Source organism: Cyclopterus lumpus, chromosome 5 (assembly GCF_009769545.1).
Source record: "Cyclopterus lumpus isolate fCycLum1 chromosome 5, fCycLum1.pri, whole genome shotgun sequence".
In the NCBI taxonomy this organism is placed as follows: Eukaryota; Metazoa; Chordata; class Actinopteri; order Perciformes; family Cyclopteridae; genus Cyclopterus; species Cyclopterus lumpus.
Genome location: NC_046970.1, coordinates 1,522,416 through 1,547,475, shown reverse-complemented (window position 1 = coordinate 1,547,475; position 25,060 = coordinate 1,522,416). Strand labels below are relative to the sequence as shown.

Below are 25,060 nucleotides of genomic sequence, written 5' to 3'. Positions count from 1 at the left end.
TTTAAAAAGTCCCATCAGGACCAAAAGATGGTGTTTTTGTTTTAAAAGGTAAAAAAAAAGTCATCATATATCATATTAAGCCAGTTATAATAAATAAAGTCATCAGTTATAACGGCTCGAATCAAATTCATATTCAGAATCGCCATCATGAAGAATAATAGTCACATTTTCACATTTGATAGGTTGATGGATTTTTTAGTAATACCGTATAACGCAACGCCGGAACTCCCGAGTAGAGAACGATCACGACTGAATTTACATACATTCTTATTTCACAAAGACAGGAATTTAATTTAGAGGACTCTGGAGGTCTTTCTTTTGATTCCCCATCACACCCGTCAAATGACTCCAGTAAAAATTATAAATATTACAGTGTGAGACGGACTCGGAGGCAATGAAGCTGACAGCTGAGAAAAAGTCCTGCAGACAATGTGACAGCGTCAATCACAGCCTCTATCTATCTATATATATATATATTATACGTGTATTACTTTCCATAGATCTGGTACTACACCAGTGGGATCCTTCGGGAGGCGGGCTTTGCCGAGAACCTTCTCCCCTACATCACCCTGAGCACCGGGGCCGTCGAGACGCTGGCGGCCATCATCTCGGTGAGTGCCGCTCTTCATATGAACAATATATAAAGATAAAGGTATATTCTGATATGAAGTGAGTTATGTAAGTCTGCGCCTCTCGTAGTTCACTTTAAACGCTCTCGTAGTCACGTTGACGTTTTTCTATCAGGTTTCCCATTTGGGAAAACATTAAAGAGCAGAACAAAATCCAGCCGCATGTTTATCCAGCGTATGATTACCGTGTGGAGGGCATGAAACGGTCAATAGTTGACTCTGAAGTTGTGACCTCACACAGCCAATAGCGTGCATTCATTTGGTCGTTTTAGAGAAGTTTTGCTCTGTATGACCTCATCAAATGTGTAGTGGAGTCAGACTCTTCTGACTCTTCTGAGTTATTAATACGCGGGAGATAATGTTGCATTGCTCTCCAGAATATTGTCTGTGCAATAACTACTAATTATTAATTAAGAAATCAATCATAAAAATCCACAGTAGTGATCCACTCGCACTAATAACATTACAGGCTGATTGATTTCCTTTTCGACCACATTAATACGTCTTTTTAATGAACCGTTTTTTAATGAACCGTAATAGCGGTACAATGTAAGTTCCTGGGCCGTAGTTCCACATCCCATAATGTTTCCCTGTCTTGTATCTGCAGCAGACCATCAAGCCATCTTCAACCGCCGCTGCTCCACAACGTGACGTTAAATAAACGTTTATTTATGATCATAATTACTGGAATACGCACATTAGTCGTAAATGATAAACTCGCATATCAATGGCTTGTACAATGCAATGTGTTTATTTATCTAATTTATTTATTTATCCAACACACGCTTCCTCATTAAAACACATAGAATTTAGTTTGTTTTTGTAAATGTTTTCATAAAGCTGTACTTCCATAAACTATTCCTTAGAACAAAGTAAACCTTTGGGATGAAGCTGAGTATTAGACATTTTTATTCCTTCCTCCAGAGCTTCTCAGACCTGTGGTGATATTTAATTGCTTTTGAACAGACACCATTTGCACGAGCCTCCTGTTCACGTACATCTGGTGAGAAAAGATTAATTTGATTCCGGGCTTCGGGAGCTTCACATATTTTCGGATATTCAAATCAAACTCTACACAAATGTGACTTTTCTTTCATTTTCGTGGCAAACATTTCAAAGTGGAGGTTTAATCCCCCAAAATCCTGGGAAATGCACTTCTTAATACACCGCAATATTCCATCAGTAATGCCTTTTTTTTCGGCATATACAAATATACAATTTTCATATTCCAAAGGGAGGGGAAGAAACACTCACAATAGATAAAAGTTAACTTGCAAAGTCTCAGGGAAGATTACTTTCTTCATTTTGGCAGACGGGTACCTGCAGCATCACTGAACCCCTGCATCGGTTGTGCGTCGTGCAGCTGCTCATGAGACCCTTGGATTGGTTGTAGGAACACCAGTGCATTGTGGGGCCTTTCGGGGGAATTGGCTGTATCTATGAGGTGTGGATCTTTAATATAGATTATTATGTGGACTTTTCCCTTTCTTTGCATGACACACACAATAAGTTACAAGTGCACATCTTTTATTCCTAGACATAAAGCATAGAGCAGAACATCTCACTGACGTGGAGCGGCCGCGATGCAAAGAAGACCTCCTGCACGGCAATAAGTGGTTTATGTGATAATTGATAAGGTGTGACGTCAAGGCGCTAAGTGAGGGCTCTTCGTCATGGTCGATGACAGGATGCGTGTTGACACTCGAGCAATGCATGCTGGGATAGGGTGGAGGAAATATACAGGATGGATGAGTCCGTCCTTTTTTCATTGAGTTACTGTTTTCTTGGTAATGTGAACAGTGGACGGAGGAAGACCACCGTTAACAGGTATAACTGTTATTATCAGTAGTTATTAATGCAGGCTCTGCCCTCGTGAAAGTGATTTATGAACGCCCAGCGGCTCAAAGCACACACCGTGTGACCGCCTTCACGTCGCATGCCTCCCTCTCTCGCTTCATAATTCCTGTCCAGTTTAAAGTAGGGATGGAAATAAGGCGTCACGTATCTGCGCTTTGTTCCATAATGATGGATATTCATAAAACTGAAGCGGGCGGATGGTCTAAGTGGATCGTCACAGAGGTTTAGCACCTGGCTCCAGTTGTTCCTCATCTTGAGTTTTGATGGAGTGATGTCATAACTTGAATGTTTGGTGTTTAGGAGTTGAGCCCTTCTGTTCATATCTACCGGCCTCACATGGATTTATTCTGCCTTTGAATTCAGCGTCTCGTTAATCATCATCAGACCGGTTTATTCTGCTTCTTATTCTGTTTATTTGAGCGAAATAGACCAAACCTAGACACACACATTGCACATTGTAGGGAAAGCTTGTAAAGATTTGCATAAAGTAAGCGGACCAATCAACACTCACGGAAACCACGAGGGTCTGAACCCCACATCCAACCCTGGAGATACTGAAAAGGTTATCATCAGCACACACACACACACACACACACACACACACACACACACACACACACACCTTCAGAGACAGTAATAAGCTGTGGCTTTGCTGGTGGCTGGTGTGTTAGTGTGTGTGTGAGAAAAATATCCTATGCCTTCAGGGAGCAATGGGACACACACACACACACACACACACACAAACACACACACACACACACACACACACACACACACACACACACACACACACACATTCTTGGCCATGACCTCTTGCCAAAGTAAAGCTGCTCTAAAAAAGAAGCTCTTCTCCAACACACGTGTTCACATGCAGCCATTGTGCAGAAGCCCCTTGACCTTGGCTCTGACCCTGGCTCTGACCTTGGGCCTGACCTTGGCTATAACCTTGGCCCTGACATTGGCTCTGACCTTGGCTCTGACCTTGGCTCTGACCTTGGCTCTGACCTTGGCTCTGACCCTGGCTCTGACCTTGGCTCTGACCCTGGCTCTGACCTTGTCTCTCACCCTGGCTCTGACCTTGGCTCTGACCTTGGCTCTGACCCTGGCTCTGACCTTGGCTCTGACCTTGTCGTCCCAGGGCTTAGTGATAGAACGGATCGGGAGGAAGCCGCTCCTCATCTTCGGGTTCTCGTCCATGGCCGTTTTCTACAGCCTCCTCACGGTGTTCCTCAAGTTCCAGGTGAGCTCCTTCTCCTACCGGCCGGCGAGGCAAACGTGACGCAAGAAATGTACAAATGTGCGGGTTGAATTTTCTTTGATTTATTTGGTGATATAGGATTGGAAATATAGGATGTTAATGATCAATTTCCCTGATGTATTTATTGTGCTCGTCTCTCTCACCAGGACAGCCAGTCATGGATGCACTACCTCAGTTACGCCTGTATTCTGGCGGTGATCGCGTCCTTCTGCTCCGGGCCAGGTAAGAAGAACCACTGATGGAGATCTCCACTTCACTTGAAAGAGAACGAGTGGACACCCTGCAGATTGTTGTCAGAGTGCTGAGGTGCACTTCCACCTCAGTGATGATTTATGGTCTGTAGAAATACATGAAGCCCCTCATTGCTTTGGGACGTGAATGGCTGCGAGAGGAAGAGGATGACGCTCACACACTTTAAGGGATGATCCCAGTGGGCTTTGAGCCTGAGGAGCCACAGCTCCTCTCAGATAGATGGAGCAGAGTTTTACTAAAGAAACCAAAGAGATTGTTTTTGACGAATTAAAGGGCTAACTTAGTTTGTTATCAGCCATCTCCTGCCCCTCCTGCCTTCACCGCTGCCCCTTCACATCTCCGGTGCAGATGGAAGTCTGCATTTATGCGTTTTCCTGATCAATAGCCTGGTTATTGGACAATATAAACTGTCTGGTTTACAGTACGAGTCCTCGTCTTCTCTGAATGTAATCCAATGTGTATTTATTCTGTGAAGCTTCACACTGAGATGACGTAGGTGTTCGCTCGAGGTCTCTCTCAGTTTCCCTGATAGCAGGAAGCAGAACCGACATTGACAATGTTCCTTTTTTATCCCCTAACACAGTTTGGTGGCTGAGTTAGTACCAGACGTGTGACCTGAGAGGATTAGAGGGAGGCACATCTATGTTGTGCTCTAGCTGTGCAATGTGCCATGTGCCATGTGCCATGTGCCATGTGCAATGTGCCATGTCCCATGTCCCATGTCCCATGTGCCATGTGCCATGTGCCATGTGCCATGTGCCATGTGCCATGTGCCATGTGCCATGTCCCATGTCCCATGTCCCATGTGCCATGTGCCATGTGCCATGTGCCATGTGCCATGTGCAATGTCCCATGTCCCATGTCCCATGTGCCATGTGCCATGTGCCATGTGCCATGTGCCATGTGCCATGTCCCATGTCCCATGTGCCATGTGCCATGTGCCATGTGCCATGTGCCATGTGCCATGTTCAATGTGCCATGTGCCATGTTCAATGTGCCATGTGCCATGTGCAATGTGCAATGTGCAATGTCCCATGTCCCATGTCCCATGTGCCATGTGCCATGTGCCATGTGCCATGTGCCATGTGCCATGTGCCATGTTCAATGTGCCATGTGCCATGTTCAATGTGCCATGTGCAATGTGCAATGTGCAATGTCCCATGTCCCATGTCCCATGTCCCATGTGCCATGTGCCATGTGCCATGTGCCATGTGCCATGTGCCATGTGCCATGTTCAATGTGCCATGTGCCATGTTCAATGTGCCATGTGCAATGTGCAATGTCCCATGTCCCATGTCCCATGTCCCATGTCCCATGTCCCATGTCCCATGTGCCATGTGCCATGTGCCATGTGCCATGTGCAATGTCCCATGTCCCATGTCCCATGTCCCATGTGCCATGTGCCATGTGCCATGTGCCATGTGCCATGTGCCATGTGCCATGTTCAATGTGCCATGTGCCATGTTCAATGTGCCATGTGCAATGTGCAATGTCCCATGTCCCATGTCCCATGTCCCATGTCCCATGTCCCATGTGCCATGTGCCATGTGCCATGTGCCATGTGCCATGTGCCATGTGCCATGTGTATATATATATCATTAACTGGACACTCTTGCTTGTCCAGCCAGAGAGAACCACTCAACCCGAGCCGGTTCAAAACCCTCATAATGAGGCTGCCTGTATATGAAAAATGAACATCCTGGAACGGGATGTTGAACACGATTACCCACAATCCTCAGAGGGCTGTTTTCCTCTCTGCTGTCGATAAATACACATCAACACTGACCATGTGGTCTCTGTTCCCGTGAGGCATTGATCTGTTTATTAGACGTGAACGATATCAGTGGAATTATAATTCAACGAGGTCCATTTGAGAAGATGTCCGGGTGCAAAGGTCCGAACATCACGATGATGTCTGATAATGATTTAGTCCCATGTCCAGTACATTTAAATACCCGACAGTTGTATTAATCTCAACAATATTTATCGTCGGTGTTCAAATTGAACTGGATTAATTATAAAGAATGCATAATCTAAAGATAAATACACGTTGCTTTCTCATTTCAAGCAAAATAAGGGATAAGAGAACAATAAGAAGAATATATTGAGCAACAGAAAGCTTTTGAAAAATGTTTATCTTAAAATAAAGTTCTTGATTTTAGAAAATTTAAAGTGACATCACCCAAAACAGCCACAATATTATATTCCATATAAATGTGAACCCCCCCATTCCTCCATGTTAACCGTATTTTTCTGAGCCTTCATTTCGGATGCGAGTCGGTACGTTTGCTCAAAGGCTTCGTGCTTCGTCTCGTAGGTTCTGAACCGACTCTCGTTTTAGAGTATTGACACACAGACTGTGGTCCTGCAGCTGTTGGTGACTCAGCAGTCGGAAGTAGCTCCTTACATCTCAATCCTTGTCCTTCTTCTGGAGACATCGTTGGCATGGCCGTAAAGGGCCTGGCCAGCGATGCTAATGGGACCCAGTTTATTAACTGGGTCCCATTAGCGTCTTAGCAGCCGCTAATAAAGGCGTTTAAAGGCTCATCTGCGGCCCGATGCCTTGATGTCTTCCCTCCAGCGAGCACCCTTTGTGGTCCGAGGAAGTCTTTCTGTTCTGAGAGGATCAATGCACTGATTTGATTTAATGGCCCTCCCAGCCACAACGACACTCTTCTCACTTTCAGCAGATGACAAGTCAGTCCTCATAAAGTGCTTTAAAAATGCAATCAGATAAAAGTGCATCGGGGCCGAATTAATCTGACAAGAACTCATTTCCTTCTCAGTGGCTGATGCTTTGGCTCTGTGGGGCAGCGACCAATGAAAGCAGAGGAAAGCGTCAGTGATTTAAACATAACCCTAGTAAACATAAACATCAGCCCTGCTGAGCAGAACGACAAAGAGAGGAAACATCCCAATGCAGAAGGCTGAGCTGCTCTTCATGTCGTCAACAGATTGAGTTTACTGGTTTCTTTGTCCGCTCCCACGAAGCAATCTTTGATACCTGCATTCATTATTAAAACCTTTGCACACGCTGACACGGTTTCACACGTATTCCAGCTTTATAAAGACAATTTGCTCTCTTTACTTTAAACACATTTCCTCTGGATTCTTTAAACGTTTCATTCACATCTCGTAGATATTGGTACAAGCTCATAATTCACATGCACACTAAGCATAAGATATGGAAATATGTGTTAATTATAATGATAATTAATGCGCTGCTACTTTCAATACGAATGCTTCATTTTCAGATAATGTTGAAAGGCAGGTGGCTGACTTGGAGATGAACTCGTTCACATTATTTTTGTTCAAGATGAGTTTATGACAACATTTCAAATCATGGTGGTGGGAAATATTATTTGGAGCTTTGAATGGAAGTCAAATCACACCTGTTTTATTATTAGAGTTGTTAAATCGTGAAAGTACATTCTTAGACGATGAGGTGATACATATATGGTTATGGTGTAAACTTGGTGGAGCCTCTGGTGTGTGGATGGTGTAGTCACAAGAGAAGAGACCTTATAGAGGGGAGGAACATAGGGGGTTACAAAGGCCCCAGAGGACTGGACAGAAGATGAGTCACCTTTCTGTGGGATTGTGGGAACAACTGTTGGGAGAGTTAGCAGCTAACGAGAGGCCCCACAGGTGAGCTGTGAACATCCCCCGACGAGAGCTTTGTGGGGGCCACACAGGGAGCGAAGATATGAGAGGGGCATTTAATGATGTATGGCAGCCAGTATTAGATTAGGATTCTATTGGAAGAGAGATTAAAAAAAATGAAGGAAGAAGCAAAGGCTGATGTATTAAGACTTTGTGAAGGGGACCACGGTCTCTGAACACCTGCATTCATTAGTGGAGGTGTGTATTCGGGTGGCTCTAATCATCTTCTTGTTTATCACCTCATTGGATCAGTGTCTTGTTTATTACCATTTTCTTACTATTTAATATTCCCGTCTTGCCGTACTTTATGCGGTTTGAATAATCTATAAATGAAATGAGTGAAACCATCAAGCGCCCACTTTAATGTGCACTTTGCCACATAAAGACATGAATCCTCCCCATAAATCCTCAACTAGCATTACAGTTACAATAATAATATCTTTCTTATGTATTCATTTAAAACATAGACTTTCTTATTTACATGTGCAAGTATACATACAATCCACTACAACTCTACAACCACTGAGACCAATGTGTTCTCGGAGACTGTGCCCGTGAACATCATGCGTACGCGGTGATGCCTTCAAGGGATTCACTAAATACTTGTTTTAGTTTATTCAGATGAAATGTGTTTGTGCCCACGGCGACATAATGTGCTCAAAAAGTCTCGACTGACTATTTGTTCTTTGCAAACGTCGATACCTCGATATGCTCTCGGAGGAACGCTGTAGCTTCACCGTTTGAAGAATTAAAGTGCAGCATCGTTACTCATAAAGTTCACACTCACCATCCTTGACCCCTCATGTGCAGTGGAGGACGCTTCTGAGGGGGAGCATGGATTCATTTGTGCCTGCGAGCTCCACATGTGGTCAATTAAAGTCCTGTAAACGGTGTCCTTCTGGCTTCTCTGTGCAACCTCGCTCTGGTTGTTACTGGATTGTAATCCTGGCACTCCTCCAGTTATCAGCATGCTCTCTATGTTATATATGATATGTTATATATATATCTGGGTAATGATATGTTACGTGTGATGGACTCTTGCATCTTCACGTCTGTCTTCAGACGCAATGCTGTCGTTTTATTCTGTTCTGAGAACGCTTTTATGTTTAAAGGTTTATGTTATAGGTGCAGACATATATTACCCCAGCCTCTCCAACTGCTGTGTCTGTGCCTGGAAAACACTTATTGACGTCCACGAGGGCTGAGTGCTCTCTGTTTGGATTGTTTTAGGCTTATTGAATCTATTATTAATACCCACTGACTTCCCCCAACATAAGAAGCATTTAAAAGCACCGTCTTTATTATAGATGTTTTATGTCGGCTAATAGCAGGTTCCTAGTACTCGTGTTGTAAAAGCTTTTATTTGGAGAGGTCCCTCTCCAATTCATCTTTTATTTGCCAGGATTTTATATAAATCTATAAGAAAATTAAATAGAGAATTTATAAATGCCAGAGCTCGGTATCTTTCAGGGGCTTTGTTTCTTCTTCTTCAGCTTCCTTCCAGAGAAACGTGAAGAATGTTCCACCTCCTGCACAGGACACAGATTTATTTTAAACCTGCTGCCTTCTTTGACACAATAACTATTGACACGCTCTCTGAGGCCATTCATTCAATGAAGCTCTCGTCGTCCTGCCTGAGATTCATAAAGCGAGTATATGGATCAGTCAGCTCCTATATTCTCTCTATAATTAACTCGTATTGACTCGTTCTATCCCTCCTTTTCTTATTATGTAATTGTTCAACGACTTCTAAATAATAAAACACGCTGGATAATTCAGACCAATATCCAACAGAGAAAGGTTGATTGCTGTTTAAGACTTTTCAGTCTGTATTTCACATCCAGAGACTCTTTAAAGTGACGGATGTCCTGTTGCTCATCCGGCCAGGTGACACTCAGTTGTACCTCTCTTTTAACAACAATGATTCTTATCAAACGAATACACCTTGACCTCAAATGCTGGATGGCCCAGAACTTCCTGCAACAACATATTGATAAGACCGAGGTCATTGTTATTGGCACAGTTGATGCTTATGTCACGCTTCTAAGGGCAGTAGCACAGACTCAGGATCAGAGGAATAGACAGTCGAGTTGAGGCCAAAGCAAAGTCACAAAACAAGAGGAAACCGATACTGGAAACTATCGCTGGAAGGCGATGCACACACTAGGGTAACAAAGACCATCTGGCTGGGGACGAGGGGACGAGGGGACGAGATGAAGAGGGGACGAGAGGACGAGATGAAGAGGGGACGAGAAGACGAGATGAAGAGGGGACGAGAGGACGAGGGGACGAGGGAACGAGGGGGAAGAGGGGACGAGATGAAGAGGGGACGAGATGAAGAGGGGAAGAGGGGACGAGGGGAAGAGGGGACGAGGGGACAAGAGGAAGAGAGGACGAGAGGAAGAGGGGACGAGATGAAGAGGGGACGAGGGGAAGAGGGGACGAGATGAAGAGGGGAAGAGGGGACGAGGGGACGAGATGAAGAGGGGACGAGGGGACAAGAGGAAGAGAGGACGAGGGGAAGAGGGGACGAGATGAAGAGGGGACGAGGGGAAGAGGGGACGAGATGAAGAGGGGAAGAGGGGACGAGGGGACGAGATGAAGAGGGGACGAGGGGAAGAGGGGACGAGATGAAGAGGGGACGAGATGAAGAGGGGAAGAGGGGACGAGATGAAGAGGGGACGAGGGGACGAAATGAAGAGGGGACGAGAAGACGAGGGAACGAGGGAGAAGAGGGGGACGAGATGAAGAGGGGACGAGAGGACGAGATGAAGAGGGGACGAGGGGACAAGAGGACGAGATGAAGAGGGGACGAGAGGACGAGGGGACGAGATGAAGAGGGGACGAGGGGACGAGATGAAGAGGGGACGAGAGGACGAGATGAAGAGGGGGAAGAGGGGAAGAGGGGACGAGATGACGAGATGAAGAGGGGAAGAGGGGACGAGGGGAAGAGGGGACGAGAGGACGAGATGAAGAGGGGAAGAGGGGACGAGGGGAAGAGGGGACGAGAGGACGAGATGAAGAGGGGACGAGGGGAAGAGGGGGACGAGGGGACGAGATGAAGAGGGGACGAGATGAAGAGGGGACGAGAGGACGAGATGAAGAGGGGACAAGGGGAAGAGGGGGACGAGGGGACGAGATGAAGAGGGGACGAGGGGACGAGATGAAGAGGGGACGAGAAGACGAGATGAAGAGGGGACGAGATGAAGAGGGGACGAGAGGACGAGATGAAGAGGGGACGAGAGGACGAGGGGAAGAGGGGACGAGATGAAGAGGGGACGAGAAGACGAGATGAAGAGGGGACGAGATGAAGAGGGGACGAGAGGACAAGATGAAGAGGGGACGAGGGGAAGAGGGGACGAGATGAAGAGGGGACGAGGGGACAAGATGAAGAGGGGACGAGGGGACGAGAGGACAAGATGAAGAGGGGACGAGGGGAAGAGGGGACGAGATGAAGAGGGGACGAGAGGACGAGGGGGAAGAGGGGACGAGGGGAAGAGGGGACGAGAGGACGAGAGGAAGAGGGGACGAGATGAAGAGGGGACGAGAGGACGAGGGGGAAGAGGGGACGAGGGGAAGAGGGGACGAGAGGACGAGAGGAAGAGGGGACGAGAGGACGAGGGGGAAGAGGGGACGAGGGGAAGAGGGGACGAGAGGACGAGAGGAAGAGGGGACGAGAGGACGAGAGGAAGAGGGGACGAGAGGACGAGAGGAAGAGGGGACGAGAGGACGAGAGGAAGAGGGGACGAGAGGACGAGGGGGAAGAGGGGACGAGGGGAAGAGGGGACGAGAGGACGAGAGGACGAGGGGACGAGGGAACGAGGGGGAAGAGGGGAAGAGGGGACGAGATGAAGAGGGGACGAGATGAAGAGGGGACGAGAAGACGAGATGAAGAGGGGACGAGAGGACGAGATGAAGAGGGGAAGAGGGGACGAGGGAAAGAGGGGACGAGGGAACGAGGGAAAGAGGGGACGAGATGAAGAGGGGACGAGGGGAAGAGATGAAGAGATGAAGAGGGGAAGAGGGGAAGAGGGGAGTATGTATATGAGGGGAAACCACAGGTGAAGGAATGAACAATCAGGACACACACGGTGTTACAGCTTATACTTCAAACCACACAACCAGCAGCACATAGGACTGAGACAGCCCACATTACCAGATGCATTGACATCGCGACTGGCACCGTCGACCTTCAGGCTAACCGGAAGCTGAAACCAGAGGTCCATATTCTGCTGAGGACCTTCAGAGCCAACCTGTCCATCAGACACACCGAGCCTCTTTCATTTCAAAGACAGCAGCCTGGGATTCAGACCTTCACCGGCTCCTTGCTCCACAACCGGCCTGCGACAGCAATGTCTCTCTGTGGAACCAACTCAACAGCTTCTTTGCACACGTTGAAGCACTAAACAACACACTTGCACAGAGGACACCACTTCCTCTCAACGACCTTTCCCCGGCGAGCACGAAGAAGACACAAATCATGAAACACACAACCGATTGTGTGTTTCATGATTGTGCAGACGAACCTCGAGGATGTCCTCACGAACATCTTCAAAAGCTCGTTGAGTCTGTGGTCCGTCTAGCCCATTATCATACCCGCGCCAATGAAATCCCCCTCCCCCATCCAGCTTATAGGCATGTGGGTCACTTCAGCAATGACGGGAGAAACGACAGGAATGAGATGAACCAACCGACATGTGACCAGGTGTGTACATCACTCAGGACCTCCTGGACAAATAACACTGCGTCCCAGGCCCAGAAAGCCCGTCAGCATCTTCACTTTCCCATGCGTGTGCATTGTGTTTTGTCTCCTCGCTCACGCTGCTGTTTGCGTGTGCGACATTATTATCAAGAGGTCAAGCTGAAACAGAAGCTCTCGTCACAAATCCAAACCCAAAAGAATATTTTCTGTCTGATCTGAAGTTTGGGCTTTTTAAATCGTAATGATCCGTTATGGAAATGGTGTCCTTCAAAAGCAGTTCTGATCCTCTTTCTTTTTTAAAACACAGCCTTTGTGATACTTGAAGTCAGAGTCAGTGGGAGTCGTCTTGTCTTGTGTGCATCGATGCAGCGTGAACATAATCTGAGCATCTCCAGCTGTTTGAATGGATGATGCGTTCCCCAGTTTCACTTTGATGTGAACCTCTCCACCTGCTGAATACATATATACATACACATATATAGCACATGCATGTCTCAGTGTACTGTAAATTAATCTACAAATAAAGGAGACAACAGCAGTTTAACACTTCCAAGTGGTCACATACAGTATAAATAGGCCTTATTATTAATTAATAGGGAGTTTTGCAACCAAAGCAGGCGTTTTCTTTACCTCCAGCTGGAATGTGCATCGCTGCACACTTTGATCTCATGTGAACACGTTTCCTCTGAGGCCAAGCGTAGCTCTCCGAATCACAACCTAATTAGAGCACGGCTCCCGGGCTCCACACGGAACGTGCTGTGGCAACAAGTGTGTTACACGGTGTGCAGCCGGCGGAGCGTTTGGCTTCTCAGCGTTCAATAAGAAAACCCATCATTTGAGTTATTGTATTGTTCCGCTTGCCCAACGCAGGCTTCACACATCATTACAAATTCTAATGGAAAACACTATTTTGTACTCAGCGGATTATTTCGGAACTGATCAGACACACACACACACACACACACACAAACACACACACACACACACACACACACACACAAACACACACACACACACACACACACACACACACACACACACACAAACACACGCACACACACACACACACACAAACACACAAACACACACACACGCACGCACACACACACACACACACACACACACACACACACACACACACACACACACGCACACACACACACACACACACACACGCCCCACCCTAAGCGGATTTGTCCTCTCCTGGCAGAATGAGAGCAGTGTTGTTGTGGCTGCAGCCAGAATATCTTCTTATGATATTATGTTTGTCCTGCTGCGTATATATTTATTAAAAAGAGAAGCAGGACGTGAACATCTTCACTTGACTTGCAGCGTTGTACTTGGTGCATTTATTATATTTGGTGTTCACAAGAATACTACGTCGATAACAACTGCAGCCGGCAGTTACACTTTGATTTAGTTGTCAACATTAGAGGAAGACACCATGTGTAAATATTGTGAGTGATTTGATGATAACAGAGAAACAAAAAGGAAAAATCCTTGCTGGTCATTTTTAAATACCTTCCGGCATATTTTTTATTATTGGCTGCTGCTTTATTGGTTGATTTTCCAACACACACACACACACACACACACACAGTCACTTGTAATCAGCTGGTCACGTTAGCATCTTATTCCTGTAATGAGATGCTTTATTAAATGGAAGAGGAGGCTGAGGGCTGATGAAAGAGCTGCTGCTGCCTCCACCGCTCATTAACCGTCTTCTCCGGGGCAATTATGTGTCAATAAATAACCTGCCGTGTGGGGGAATGCAACATCCTCAGATTTAGAAGATGTTGTTTTCAGACGGTAAAAGATAAACTGCATTGATACCATTTAATAATGAGGTCGATGTAATCAAACGGACTCTGAGCCAGCATACACACGTCTCCACACCCATATACTCCTCTATATATATATATATATAAATCTATATTTCACAAATATCACCGTTCACGTGTGAAACAACATAATCGTGTTTTGTTGTTTCTCTTCCACCTTCATCTTAGTTTGTTTCTTACTTGTTTGAATAATTTCTTACTTGACTGAATCGTTGTTTTTATTCTGGATATTAAGTTGAACGTAATGATTCTGCTTGTCTTGGACAGACAGCACCTCCTCATTCAGCCTCGTGACCTGCTGCTTATGCTGCTGCGCTCTATAGAAACACCCCTCAGATATGATTTAATTTTAATTTAAGTGTTCTGCTGAGTTCAGGGGCCGTCGGACAAGCCAAACTCTCACAACCTGTTGAAATCAAATTAATCAAATTAAAGTAGTATATTATCGGGTTATTGGGTAAGTAATTATCAAAAGTAAACCAAACCAATTTACAGGGAGGAGGATAATATCATTTTTTTTAACTGTATACTTTCTTTTACGTTCCTCTGAACTTGAGAGACGGGTTCTGAAATGCTTCCCGGTGCTCTCCACCGGGTTTGCGACCATCTGTCAGGATGGATTAATATTAATAATATTATTAGTGGGATGTCACGGTCCACCAAAACATCCAAATGTCAACGTCTGCTCTCGGAAGTTTTGGAAATGTCGGTTGCACATTGCACTCGGGGAGCGGCCCGAGGAACTTTTGACTTTCAACAACGGGGGCTCAGCTTATTACAATATTTAAAATGTTGTGTGTCGAGATATTAACAATAATGCTTCCTTTCAGAATAGTGGAAAGAAAACCTCATAAAATAAACACTTTGCGTCAACTCACCAACCGTTATCATTAGATTATGCCTCATTTTCATATTTAAACACATTTTAATAATAATAATAATTAAAATGTAAGTTATCAACTGGGGAAGTTTCATGGAGATATCTTTAGTTAAAAAACAGAAACATAACTCGTTTGATTAGCTTTCACAAATCAAAGCTTGAAGTATCGTGATTGTGAATTAAGTTGCTTTTAAGTTTTATCCTAAGACTCAAAGAAAGTTTTCATTTTAAAAGTCAAACTCATCAAGGACGACCTCTTAGTGGCGAAGCACTGATTCATTAAGAGTTATTAACACATAAAGCATTTTATAATGAGTATACATTTTAAATGTCATAATTATAATACATTATTAGAAGAGATCATTGCAAAGTAAAAAATAAATGTTACAACGCGTGTGCGTTCTTGAATATCTTTAATGATGTATTTTCACTTCACTTGGAGGAAAGAATGAGTTTACTTATAATCACATTATATATATTATCATATTATTTTATAATGCACGTCAACACTGAATATAATGCATTATAAAAACATCATCATGTAACAACTATGGGAATCATAATACTTGTTGATCCTGCAAAAAGAAAAGTCAGTGTGTGATATCACTATGAAGTAATATGATGCGTGGCCTTATAAGTCATTATAAGGCACAATGCCTCATATAATATATATATATATATATTATATTATTAGTGCTTATAACTAAAGTACACAGTGCTATAAGCATATTATGACACATACGTAATATCAACAGGTGTAATGTTCACTCTGCATCTTTTTCCACTTCCTGTTGTTCGTAAGCACAGAGTACTTCCTGTTATTGTTATTGTTATTGTTATGACTCATGCGCGGCTACCTTCTCCGCCAGGTGGCGTCCCCTTCGTGTTGACCGGGGAACTGTTTGAACAGTCGTACCGGCCGGCCGCCTTCACGGTGGCCGGCACCGTGAACTGGCTCTCCAACTTCACCGTCGGCCTCGTGTTCCCCATCCTGCAGGTGAGACACACACACACACACACACACACACACTCACGCACGCACGCACGCACGCACGCACGCACGCACGCACGCACGCACGCACGCACGCACACACACACACACACACACGCACACACGCGCACACACGCACACACACACTCACACTCACACACGCACGCACACACACACACACACGCACACACACACACACACACACTCACGCACGCACACACACACGCACACACGCACACACGCACACACGCACACACACACTCACACTCACACTCACACACTCACACACACTCACACTCACACTCACACACTCACACACACTCACACTCACACACTCACACTCACACACACTCACACACACTCACACTCACACACACTCACACTCACACACTCACACTCACACAGTGAGTCACCAACTGATTGTCAGTTAAACCAAACCAACTGTGTGAGCCACCTCAGCCGTTAGAGTTGCTCTTCATTGATCTTCCACCTCTTTGTTGGATGCTCATCAGTCGACACACACACTTTGTTTGTATTTCATATTTATATGAAACTATTGAGACGTTGTCTTTGGAAAGCTCGGTGACCAATGTTCAGGCTTCTCTCTTTATCACCTTTATATATATATATTCTGTATGTATAACCAGCTGTTACAGATGTTCTTCACTGATGTTCTTCACTGATGTTCTTCACTGATGTTCTTCACTGATCCAGACTTCTGGTCCTCTGAGCTTTTAAATTCAGACTTAAGATACGAGGTAATGAAACCCTGATCCATTGAGTGATGAGCAGCGTGAGGGACGGCGTGTCTTGTGTCGGGCGCTTTCTTTCATAACTCAACTACGATCATAAAGCACATGTCATCTCCCTTGTGGTGATCTGTGGGCCACATAACTGAATCTACTGGCAGCACCACGTCCTGTAGGGGGCGCTCGTCTCTTTAGAGGTCGGCCGTGTGAGGGAATCACAGTCAGGGCGTGGCCTCAAACATGTGCTATATGACATGTGTCTTGTTAGTTCCTCGTGCAGGTCGTGACCTCGGCGTGGGGTCGTGAGCCCTGCAGCATCGTGAAGACGCTGACGCGCTGCTCCTGCCGCTCCGCCTGGTGAGCCAGGTGTTTCTGCTGAAACGGGAGATGTGACAGGAGAGCTGACCAAGACACACGAGCACTTTAAAGCTGCAGCCGTGGGTCGCTATCCGAGGAACACAATAGTCTGTCTGTGTCGGCGTAAGGGAGGATGTGTTGTTTACAGCCACAACAGAAGAAAATAAGAACATACGCTCGGCAATGAGAAGCAGTGAGACAGCATTGAAAGGGGAGTGGGTCGTATTGTGTAGCAGAGGGAGAACAAGTCGTTATGGTTCAGAGAGTTTTGTAATCACCGCCAACAGTTTCAGATGGAAAGCTGTAGAGTCTGAACCTGAAGGCTGAAGCTCCAGGCCGCTCCTCTCATTTCACCTCCTCTGCCTCCTCCCTCTCTTTCGGTCGCCTCACACTACTCTCGGACTCTTTCTTTCACACTTTCATTTGTATATCTTTAACTTGAACGTTATACCTTCAGCCCCTTCTTTAGTAAACCCAGTGTACACTTTAGAAGTGGGCTGGAGGACATCGGTACCTTGGTGGGCATGAATAGCTCGTGAAGGTAGACGGGTGCGGTGTAAAGGTCGCGTGTAAAGGTCGCGTGTTGAGTCGGAGAGCCCGTGAGCCTGTGGGATGAAGTCGTCCCTGAGCCCGACGGTCCGAGACCGGATGCTGCGAAGCGTTTGCCCAACGGCAGCGGGCAGTTTGTGGCCCCGTGGTTTTCATTACGATTTGCCTTCTTCCGCTCCTCTGGGTGTCGAAGGATTTCACTAGTTTACTTCAGAGGGAAATGTAGGACAGTAGTGCCTGTGGTACACACATGCATTGTTTTTATATATTCTTTATGGAAAATAACTCATTATTATTATTATTCATAATGCATCAACACTAATTATTCTTAGTTAATCTCAGTGTGTCGAGGGGTTGAGTGGATTCAGGCGCTGTCCCGGGGGCTGAAATGACATCAATTCATATCATTAAATATCTGTTGTTGGGAATCCTTATTTTCCATATTTCCTTCTGGGAATGTTTAATTATTGAACCAGCATCTTCCCTTTCTGTGTTCCGAGCTTTGTTCAACGTGTTTTAATGGATGAAGATCTCAATCTGCACATTTGTTAAAGTGATGCTTCACGGGAGAAACCAACAAAAACTATTCATCTTTCATGTGAGCTCCTGTAAACATAATTAGACGAGCTGTGGGAACGAAGAGGAAGTGAAGGAACGAAGAGGAAGTGAAGGAGCGAAGAGGAAGTGAAGGAGCGAAGAGGAAGTGAAGGAAGAGGAAGTGAAGGAGCGAAGAGGAAGTGAAGGAGCGAAGAGGAAGTGAAGGAAGAGGAAGTGAAGGAATGAAGAGGAAGTGAAGGAGCGAAGAGGATGTGAAAGAGCGAAGAGGATGTGAAGGAACGAAGAGGAAGTGAAGGAGCGAAGAGGAAGTGAAGGAGCGAAGAGGAAGTGAAGGAACGAAGAGAAAGTGAAGGAACGAAGAGGAAGTGAAGGAACGAAGAGGAAGTGAAGGAGCGAAGAGGAAGTGAAGGAACGAAGAGGAAGTGAAGGAGCGAAGAGGAAGTGAAGGAACGAAGAGAAAGTGAAGGAGCGAAGAGGAAGTGAAGGAACGAAGAGGATGTGAAGGAACGAAGAGGAAGTGAAGGAGCGAAGAGGAAGTGAAGGAACGAAGAGGAAGTGAAGGAGCGAAGAGGAAGTGAAGGAACGAAGAGGAAGTGAAGGAGCGAAGAGGAAGTGAAGGAACGAAGAGAAAGTGAAGGAGCGAAGAGGAAGTGAAGGAACGAAGAGGAAGTGAAGGAGCGAAGAGGAAGTGAAGGAACGAAGAGGAAGTGAAGGAACGAAGAGGAAGTGAAGGAACGAAGAGAAAGTGAAGGAGCGAAGAGGAAGTGAAGGAACGAAGAGGATGTGAAGGAACGAAGAGGAAGTGAAGGAGCGAAGAGGAAGTGAAGGAACGAAGAGGAAGTGAAGGAGCGAAGAGGAAGTGAAGGAACGAAGAGGAAGTGAAGGAGCGAAGAGGAAGTGAAGGAACGAAGAGAAAGTGAAGGAGCGAAGAGGAAGTGAAGGAACGAAGAGGAAGTGAAGGAGCGAAGAGGAAGTGAAGGAACGAAGAGGAAGTGAAGGAGCGAAGAGGAAGTGAAGGAACGAAGAGAAAGTGAAAGAGCGAAGAGGAAGTGAAGGAGCGAAGAGGAAGTGAAGGAACGAAGAGGAAGTGAAGAAACGAAGAGGAAGTGAAGGAGCGAAGAGGAAGTGAAGTGTTTCATAGAGCTGAGGGGAGTGTGTGTGTGTGTTTCATAGAGCTGAGGGTAGTGTGTGTGTGTGTGTGTGTGTGTGTTTCATAGAGCTGAGGGGAGTGTGTGTGTGTGTGTGTGTGTGTGTGTATTTCATAGAGCTGAGGGGAGCGTGTGTGTGTGTGTGTGTGTGTGTGTTTCATAGAGCTGAGGGGAGCGTGTGTGTGTGTGTGTGTGTGTGTTTCATAGAGCTGAGGGGAGTGTGTGTGTGTGTGTGTGTGTGTGTGTTTCATAGAGCTGAGGGGAGTGTGTGTGTGTGTGTGTGTGTGTGTGTGTGTGTGTGTTTCATAGAGCTGAGGGTAGTGTGTGTGTGTGTGTGTGTGTGTATGTGTGTTTCATAGAGCTGAGGGGAGTGTGTGTGTGTGTGTGTGTGTGTGTTTCATAGAGCTGAGGGGAGTGTGTGTGTGTGTGTGTGTGTGTGTTTCATAGAGCTGAGGGGAGCGTGTGTGTGTGTGTGTGTGTGTGTGTGTGTTTCATAGAGCTGAGGGTAGTGTGTGTGTGTGTGTGTGTGTATGTGTGTTTCATAGAGCTGAGGGGAGTGTGTGTGTGTGTGTGTGTGTGTGTGTTTCATAGAGCTGAGGGGAGCGTGTGTGTGTGTGTGTGTGTTTCATAGAGCTGAGGGGAGTGTGTGTGTGTGTGTGTGTGTGTGTTTCATAGAGCTGAGGGGAGTGTGTGTGTGTGTGTGTGTGTTTCATAGAGCTGAGGGGAGTGTGTGTGTGTGTGTGTGTTTCATAGAGCTGAGGGGAGTGTGTGTGTGTGTGTGTGTTTCATAGAGCTGAGGGGAGCGTGTGTGTGTGTTTCATAGAGCTGAGGGGAGTGTGTGTGTGTGTGTGTGTGTGTGTGTGTTTCATAGAGCTGAGGGGAGTGTGTGTGTGTGTGTGTGTGTGTGTGTGTGTGTGTGTTTCATAGAGCTGAGGGGAGTGTGTGTGTGTGTGTGTGTGTGTGTGTGTGTGTTTCATAGAGCTGAGGGGAGTGTGTGTGTGTGTGTATGTGTGTGTGTGTGTGTGTGTTTCATAGAGCTGAGGGGAGTGTGTGTGTGTGTGTGTGTGTTTCATAGAGCTGAGGGGAGTGTGTGTGTGTGTGTGTGTGTGTGTGTGTGTTTCATAGAGCTGAGGGGAGTGTGTGTGTGTGTGTATGTGTGTGTGTGTGTGTGTGTTTCATAGAGCTGAGGGGAGTGTGTGTGTGTGTGTGTGTGTGTGTGTGTTTCATAGAGCTGAGGGGAGCTGCAGAGACAGGTGATATTTCATTATGAATGACCAATTTCATACACAAATAGTTACGGGTGCATCCTCCTTTGTTAATATTCATACATTTAGTGATGAAAGCAATTCAATACAAATAAAAACAATAACAAATCCTTCACTAAATACAATGTGCCATTATCTAGAAACATTATGAAACACGGCAGATTATAAGTTGTTTCATAATAACGTATTAAATGTTATAGCTCTACTGTCGCCCTCTGAGCCCAGAGCACGGTTCAGTCCTAGAGGCAGAGCTCTGTCTGTGGTCTTCACATCACTCTGTCTGTGGTCTTCACATCACTCTGTCTGTGATCTTCACATCACTCTGCCTGTGGTCTTCACATCACTCTGCCTGTGGTCTTCACATCACTCTGTCTGTGGTCTTCACATCACTCTGTCTGTGGTCTTCACATCACTCTGCTCGTGGTCTTCACATCACTTTGTCTGTGGTCTTCACATCACTCTGTCTGTGGTCTTCACATCACTCTGACTGTGGTCTTCACATCACTCTGTCTGTGGTCTTCACATCACTCTGTCTGTGGTCTTCACATCACTCTGACTGTGGTCTTCACATCACTCTGTCTGTGGTCTTCACATCACTCTGACTGTGGTCTTCACATCACTCTGACTGTGGTCTTCACATCACTCTGCTCGTGGTCTTCACATCACTCTGCTCGTGGTCTTCACATCACTCTGCTCGTGGTCTTCACATCACTCTGTCTGTGGTCTTCACATTACTCTGTCTGTGGTCTTCACATTACTCTGCTCGTGGTCTTCACATCACTCTGCTCGTGGTCTTCACATCACTCTGTCTGTGGTCTTCACATCACTCTGTCTGTGGTCTTCACATCACTCTGTCTGTGGTCTTCACATCACTTTGTCTGTGGTCTTCACATCACTCTGTCTGTGGTCTTCACATCACTCTGTCTGTGGTCTTCACATCACTCTGTCTGTGGTCTTCACATCACTCTGTCTGTGGTCTTCACATCACTCTGTCTGTGGTCTTCACATCACTCTGCTCGTGGGCTTCACATCACTCTGTCTGTGGTCTTCACATCACTCTGTCTGTGGTCTTCACATCACTCTGCTCGTGGGCTTCACATCACTCTGTCTGTGGTCTTCACATCACTTTGTCTGTGGTCTTCACATCACTCTGTCTGTGGTCTTCACATCACTCTGTCTGTGGTCTTCACATCACTCTGCTCGTGGTCTTCACATCACTCTGTCTGTGGTCTTCACATTACTCTGTCTGTGGTCTTCACATCACTCTGTCTGTGGTCTTCACATCACTCTGCTCGTGGTCTTCACATCACTCTGTCTGTGGTCTTCACATCACTCTGCTCGTGGTCTTCACATCACTCTGTCTGTGGTCTTCACATCACTCTGTCTGTGGTCTTCACATCACTCTGCTCTGCTTGTTTTCTGTTGTTTTTCTGCTTGTTTTCTGTTGTTTTTCTGCTTGTTTTCTGTTGTTTTTCTGCTTGTTTTCTGCTTGTTTTCTGCTTGTTTTCTGTCTGTTTTCTTCTAGTATTCTGCTGGTCCTCTGCTTGCTTTCCGCTTGTTTTTTTCTGCTTGTTTTCTGCTGTTTTTCTGCTTGTTTTCTGCTGTTTTTCTTCTTGTTTTCTGTTTGTTTTCTGCTGTTTTTCTGCTTGTTTTCTGTTTGTTTTCTTCTTCTTTTCTGCTTGTTTTCTGCTGTTTTTCTGCTTGTTTTCTGTTTGTTTTCTTCTTCTTTTCTGCTTGTTTTCTGCTGTTTTTCTTCTTCTTTTCTGCTTGTTTTCTGCTTGTTTTCTGTTGTTTTTCTGCTTGCTTTCCGCTTGTTTTTTTCTGCTTGTTTTCTCCGCGGCCCTGACAGACAAACCTCATTGTGTCCGTTCAGAGTGTCATATAGCTGAGAAGGGCATATTAAACACACGCAGTGCGGTTTCTCCGAGGTCGTTATTCTAACAGGATCATTCGATCGTCGAAGATGAAACGGGCCACAAAAATATGAGAAGAAAACAGATCCGATTACCAAGAGCAACACATAGCGGCACTCATTTGATGGCTTAGCTCCCAATTAATCAGAGGAGGAACAGATGTGTGTGTTCTCCCTAAAGTGGAGGTGTTAACGTGCACACACTCACACTGTAAGGGCACCCGGTGGAGTTCTTTAACCAATTGGTGGCACACGATGTTCAGAACATGTGATACTCATTTCTGCCGACCGGGCTATTTCATGTACCGATTGAGGAGGAGACCAAGATCACGAGCCAACGTTAACGACACGGCTTTTAACGGCAAGGGAAGGAGTGAGGAGAAGAGGACGGCCGAGGAGAGGAAGCAGCAGACGAGTGTGCGAGAGAGAAAGAGACGGAGGCTTCCATGTTGAGCCACCACTGAGCTGTCACATAGACCAGTTCAGACCAGTTCAGACCAGTTCAGACCAGTAGCGTCCCTCTGCTACTGGTCTGAACTGGTCTATGAGACAACGAGCCACCACTGAGCTGTCACTCTGGGTTCTGCAGGGGTTGGTTTACACACTTTTAAATTGCTTATTCATTGTGAAACTATACAAATAAACAAGTTTAATTAATCCAATAATGAATAGCTGCTAGCCCACTAGACATTTAAAGATTACAAGACGACGTCCTGGTAGACGTATCGTTTGCAGCTGTTTTGTTCGTCTTTGTAGTCGTTCTGCTTCACGTTCTGGTTCTTCGATTGCCTTTCCAAAAAGATTAATAGTCACTTCATTCAGAACTTCTGACTCTCCGTCACGGTGTCTAGCACAGGGACACGCCCCCGACCCCGCCTTCGGGCTCCAGGCATCAATTATTCAAGTGGAACTAAAGCTCGTTAAGTGATTCATTGGCGACCACTTCAGAGTTTTGAATTCTCTTTGAAGTCTACCGACACGATGCAAAGCGTTGTCATGTTCATACGCGTATATCTCAGGAGACAACTGGGACATATGACATGAACCAGAAAGAAGAAGAAACATCGCTGAAGCTTTTGATGTTTTCTCTCCTCTTCCTCTTAAAGACTGTTGCCTTGTCTCGCTGCTCCAAGATGCTTCCTACTAACATCTTGGGGAAGCGGCTGCGAGCTGAACTTCATCTGAGGTGGTGAAGTTAACAGTTTCGTGGACAATAAGCCAAACAATAGAGTGATTTATGCCTGATTGAAAGTGTCCCAAACCAGATGCTCTGCCTGTCAGACACCTGAAGGGGAAAAGAAACAGCCAATTTAAGGAGGTTTTTTCTTCTCATTAAATTACCACTTTATTCTCATAATATAATATTTTTCTCAACATATTACAATGTATTATTACACATATGAGCCGTTATAAGGGTTTTTATATATATATATATATATTTGACGTGTTACTGTTTCCCCAAACCCTCCCCACAGATGTGTTTTCATGTGTGACTCAGCTGAGATAACATTAAAAGAGAAAAGTTGATCCTCGAGAGAACTAATATTTGAAAGGAAGACAGAACTCTGCCTTCGAGCCTTAGGGCATTACATCCCATTACATTTGGATATTTGGATTGTCACCGGGTGCCAGAAGTTTCCCTTTTCTTAAATAAAGACATTTCCACCAGAATCCATGAAGTTAAATGTTTGACCCTCAGAACCCCAGACCCCCCCCCCTGTTTAATGTTCCCCCAAAGTTGGATGAAACCTTCACCCTTGCTTCTGTCATGGCTGCAAAGGAGTCGCTCCGCTTCGTGTCCGGCACAGTGTGCAAAGGACTATTTATCTATTGAAGCAAATCAAAGGTGAAGGAACACAACCTGACGCTTCCCATTCCGAGGTGGATCTCAAAGCATCTTCTCTTTTTTGTGCCAGTGGAGCATTGCAGCCCACTAATCTCCTGCATTGCTCCCTTGAGGTCATGCGGAAATCATATTATTCAACAGCAGCTGCCCACCTTTAACCACCTTTGACGCATATGTTGGCCCTCTGGTGAATACCAAGCCCTCGCTTGTCTGCAGCCGATTGCCCCGCTGGCAGCTGCATATTTCTACTTGCTTGTGCATCTGCGTTTCATCCTACGAATCCATTTAAGAAATACATAATTGAAAAAGAGGACGGTTGTGCCAACGCTACGGACGGACTTTAATTCGAACTGTTGGTAGCTTTCACACGTCGTGAAAAAATGAATAGATTATATGAAAAAGAATAATGGGAGCTGTGACAATCAAGTGCAAATGCCATTAGCCTTCACTCCGCTTGATAACGCCGGTCGCCATCAGTCATGAAGAAGAGATGCATTAACAGACTCATCTGGAGGACTCTCACGTAGGACGTCCCGGGGATTCCTTCAGCTTTAACTGTTTCCACGACAGAGATGACCTTCTCTGAATCCATGAGCTGTGACC

The 25,060-nt window shown here is 45.7% G+C and overlaps 1 protein-coding gene across 2 annotated transcripts in view; it reads left to right on the top strand.

Annotated features, from left to right (window-relative positions):
* The window catches only part of slc2a9l2 (solute carrier family 2 member 9, like 2), a 57,291-nt gene that overhangs the window by 28,803 nt on the left and 3,428 nt on the right, over positions 1-25,060 (top strand). For both annotated transcript variants that reach the window (XM_034532652.1, XM_034532651.1), the window contains exons 8-11: positions 501-611; positions 3,625-3,726; positions 3,891-3,966; positions 15,952-16,079. In XM_034532652.1, coding sequence (XP_034388543.1) covers positions 501-611; positions 3,625-3,726; positions 3,891-3,966; positions 15,952-16,079 — 417 coding nt within the window. The remainder of the gene's footprint in view (positions 1-500; positions 612-3,624; positions 3,727-3,890; positions 3,967-15,951; positions 16,080-25,060) is intronic.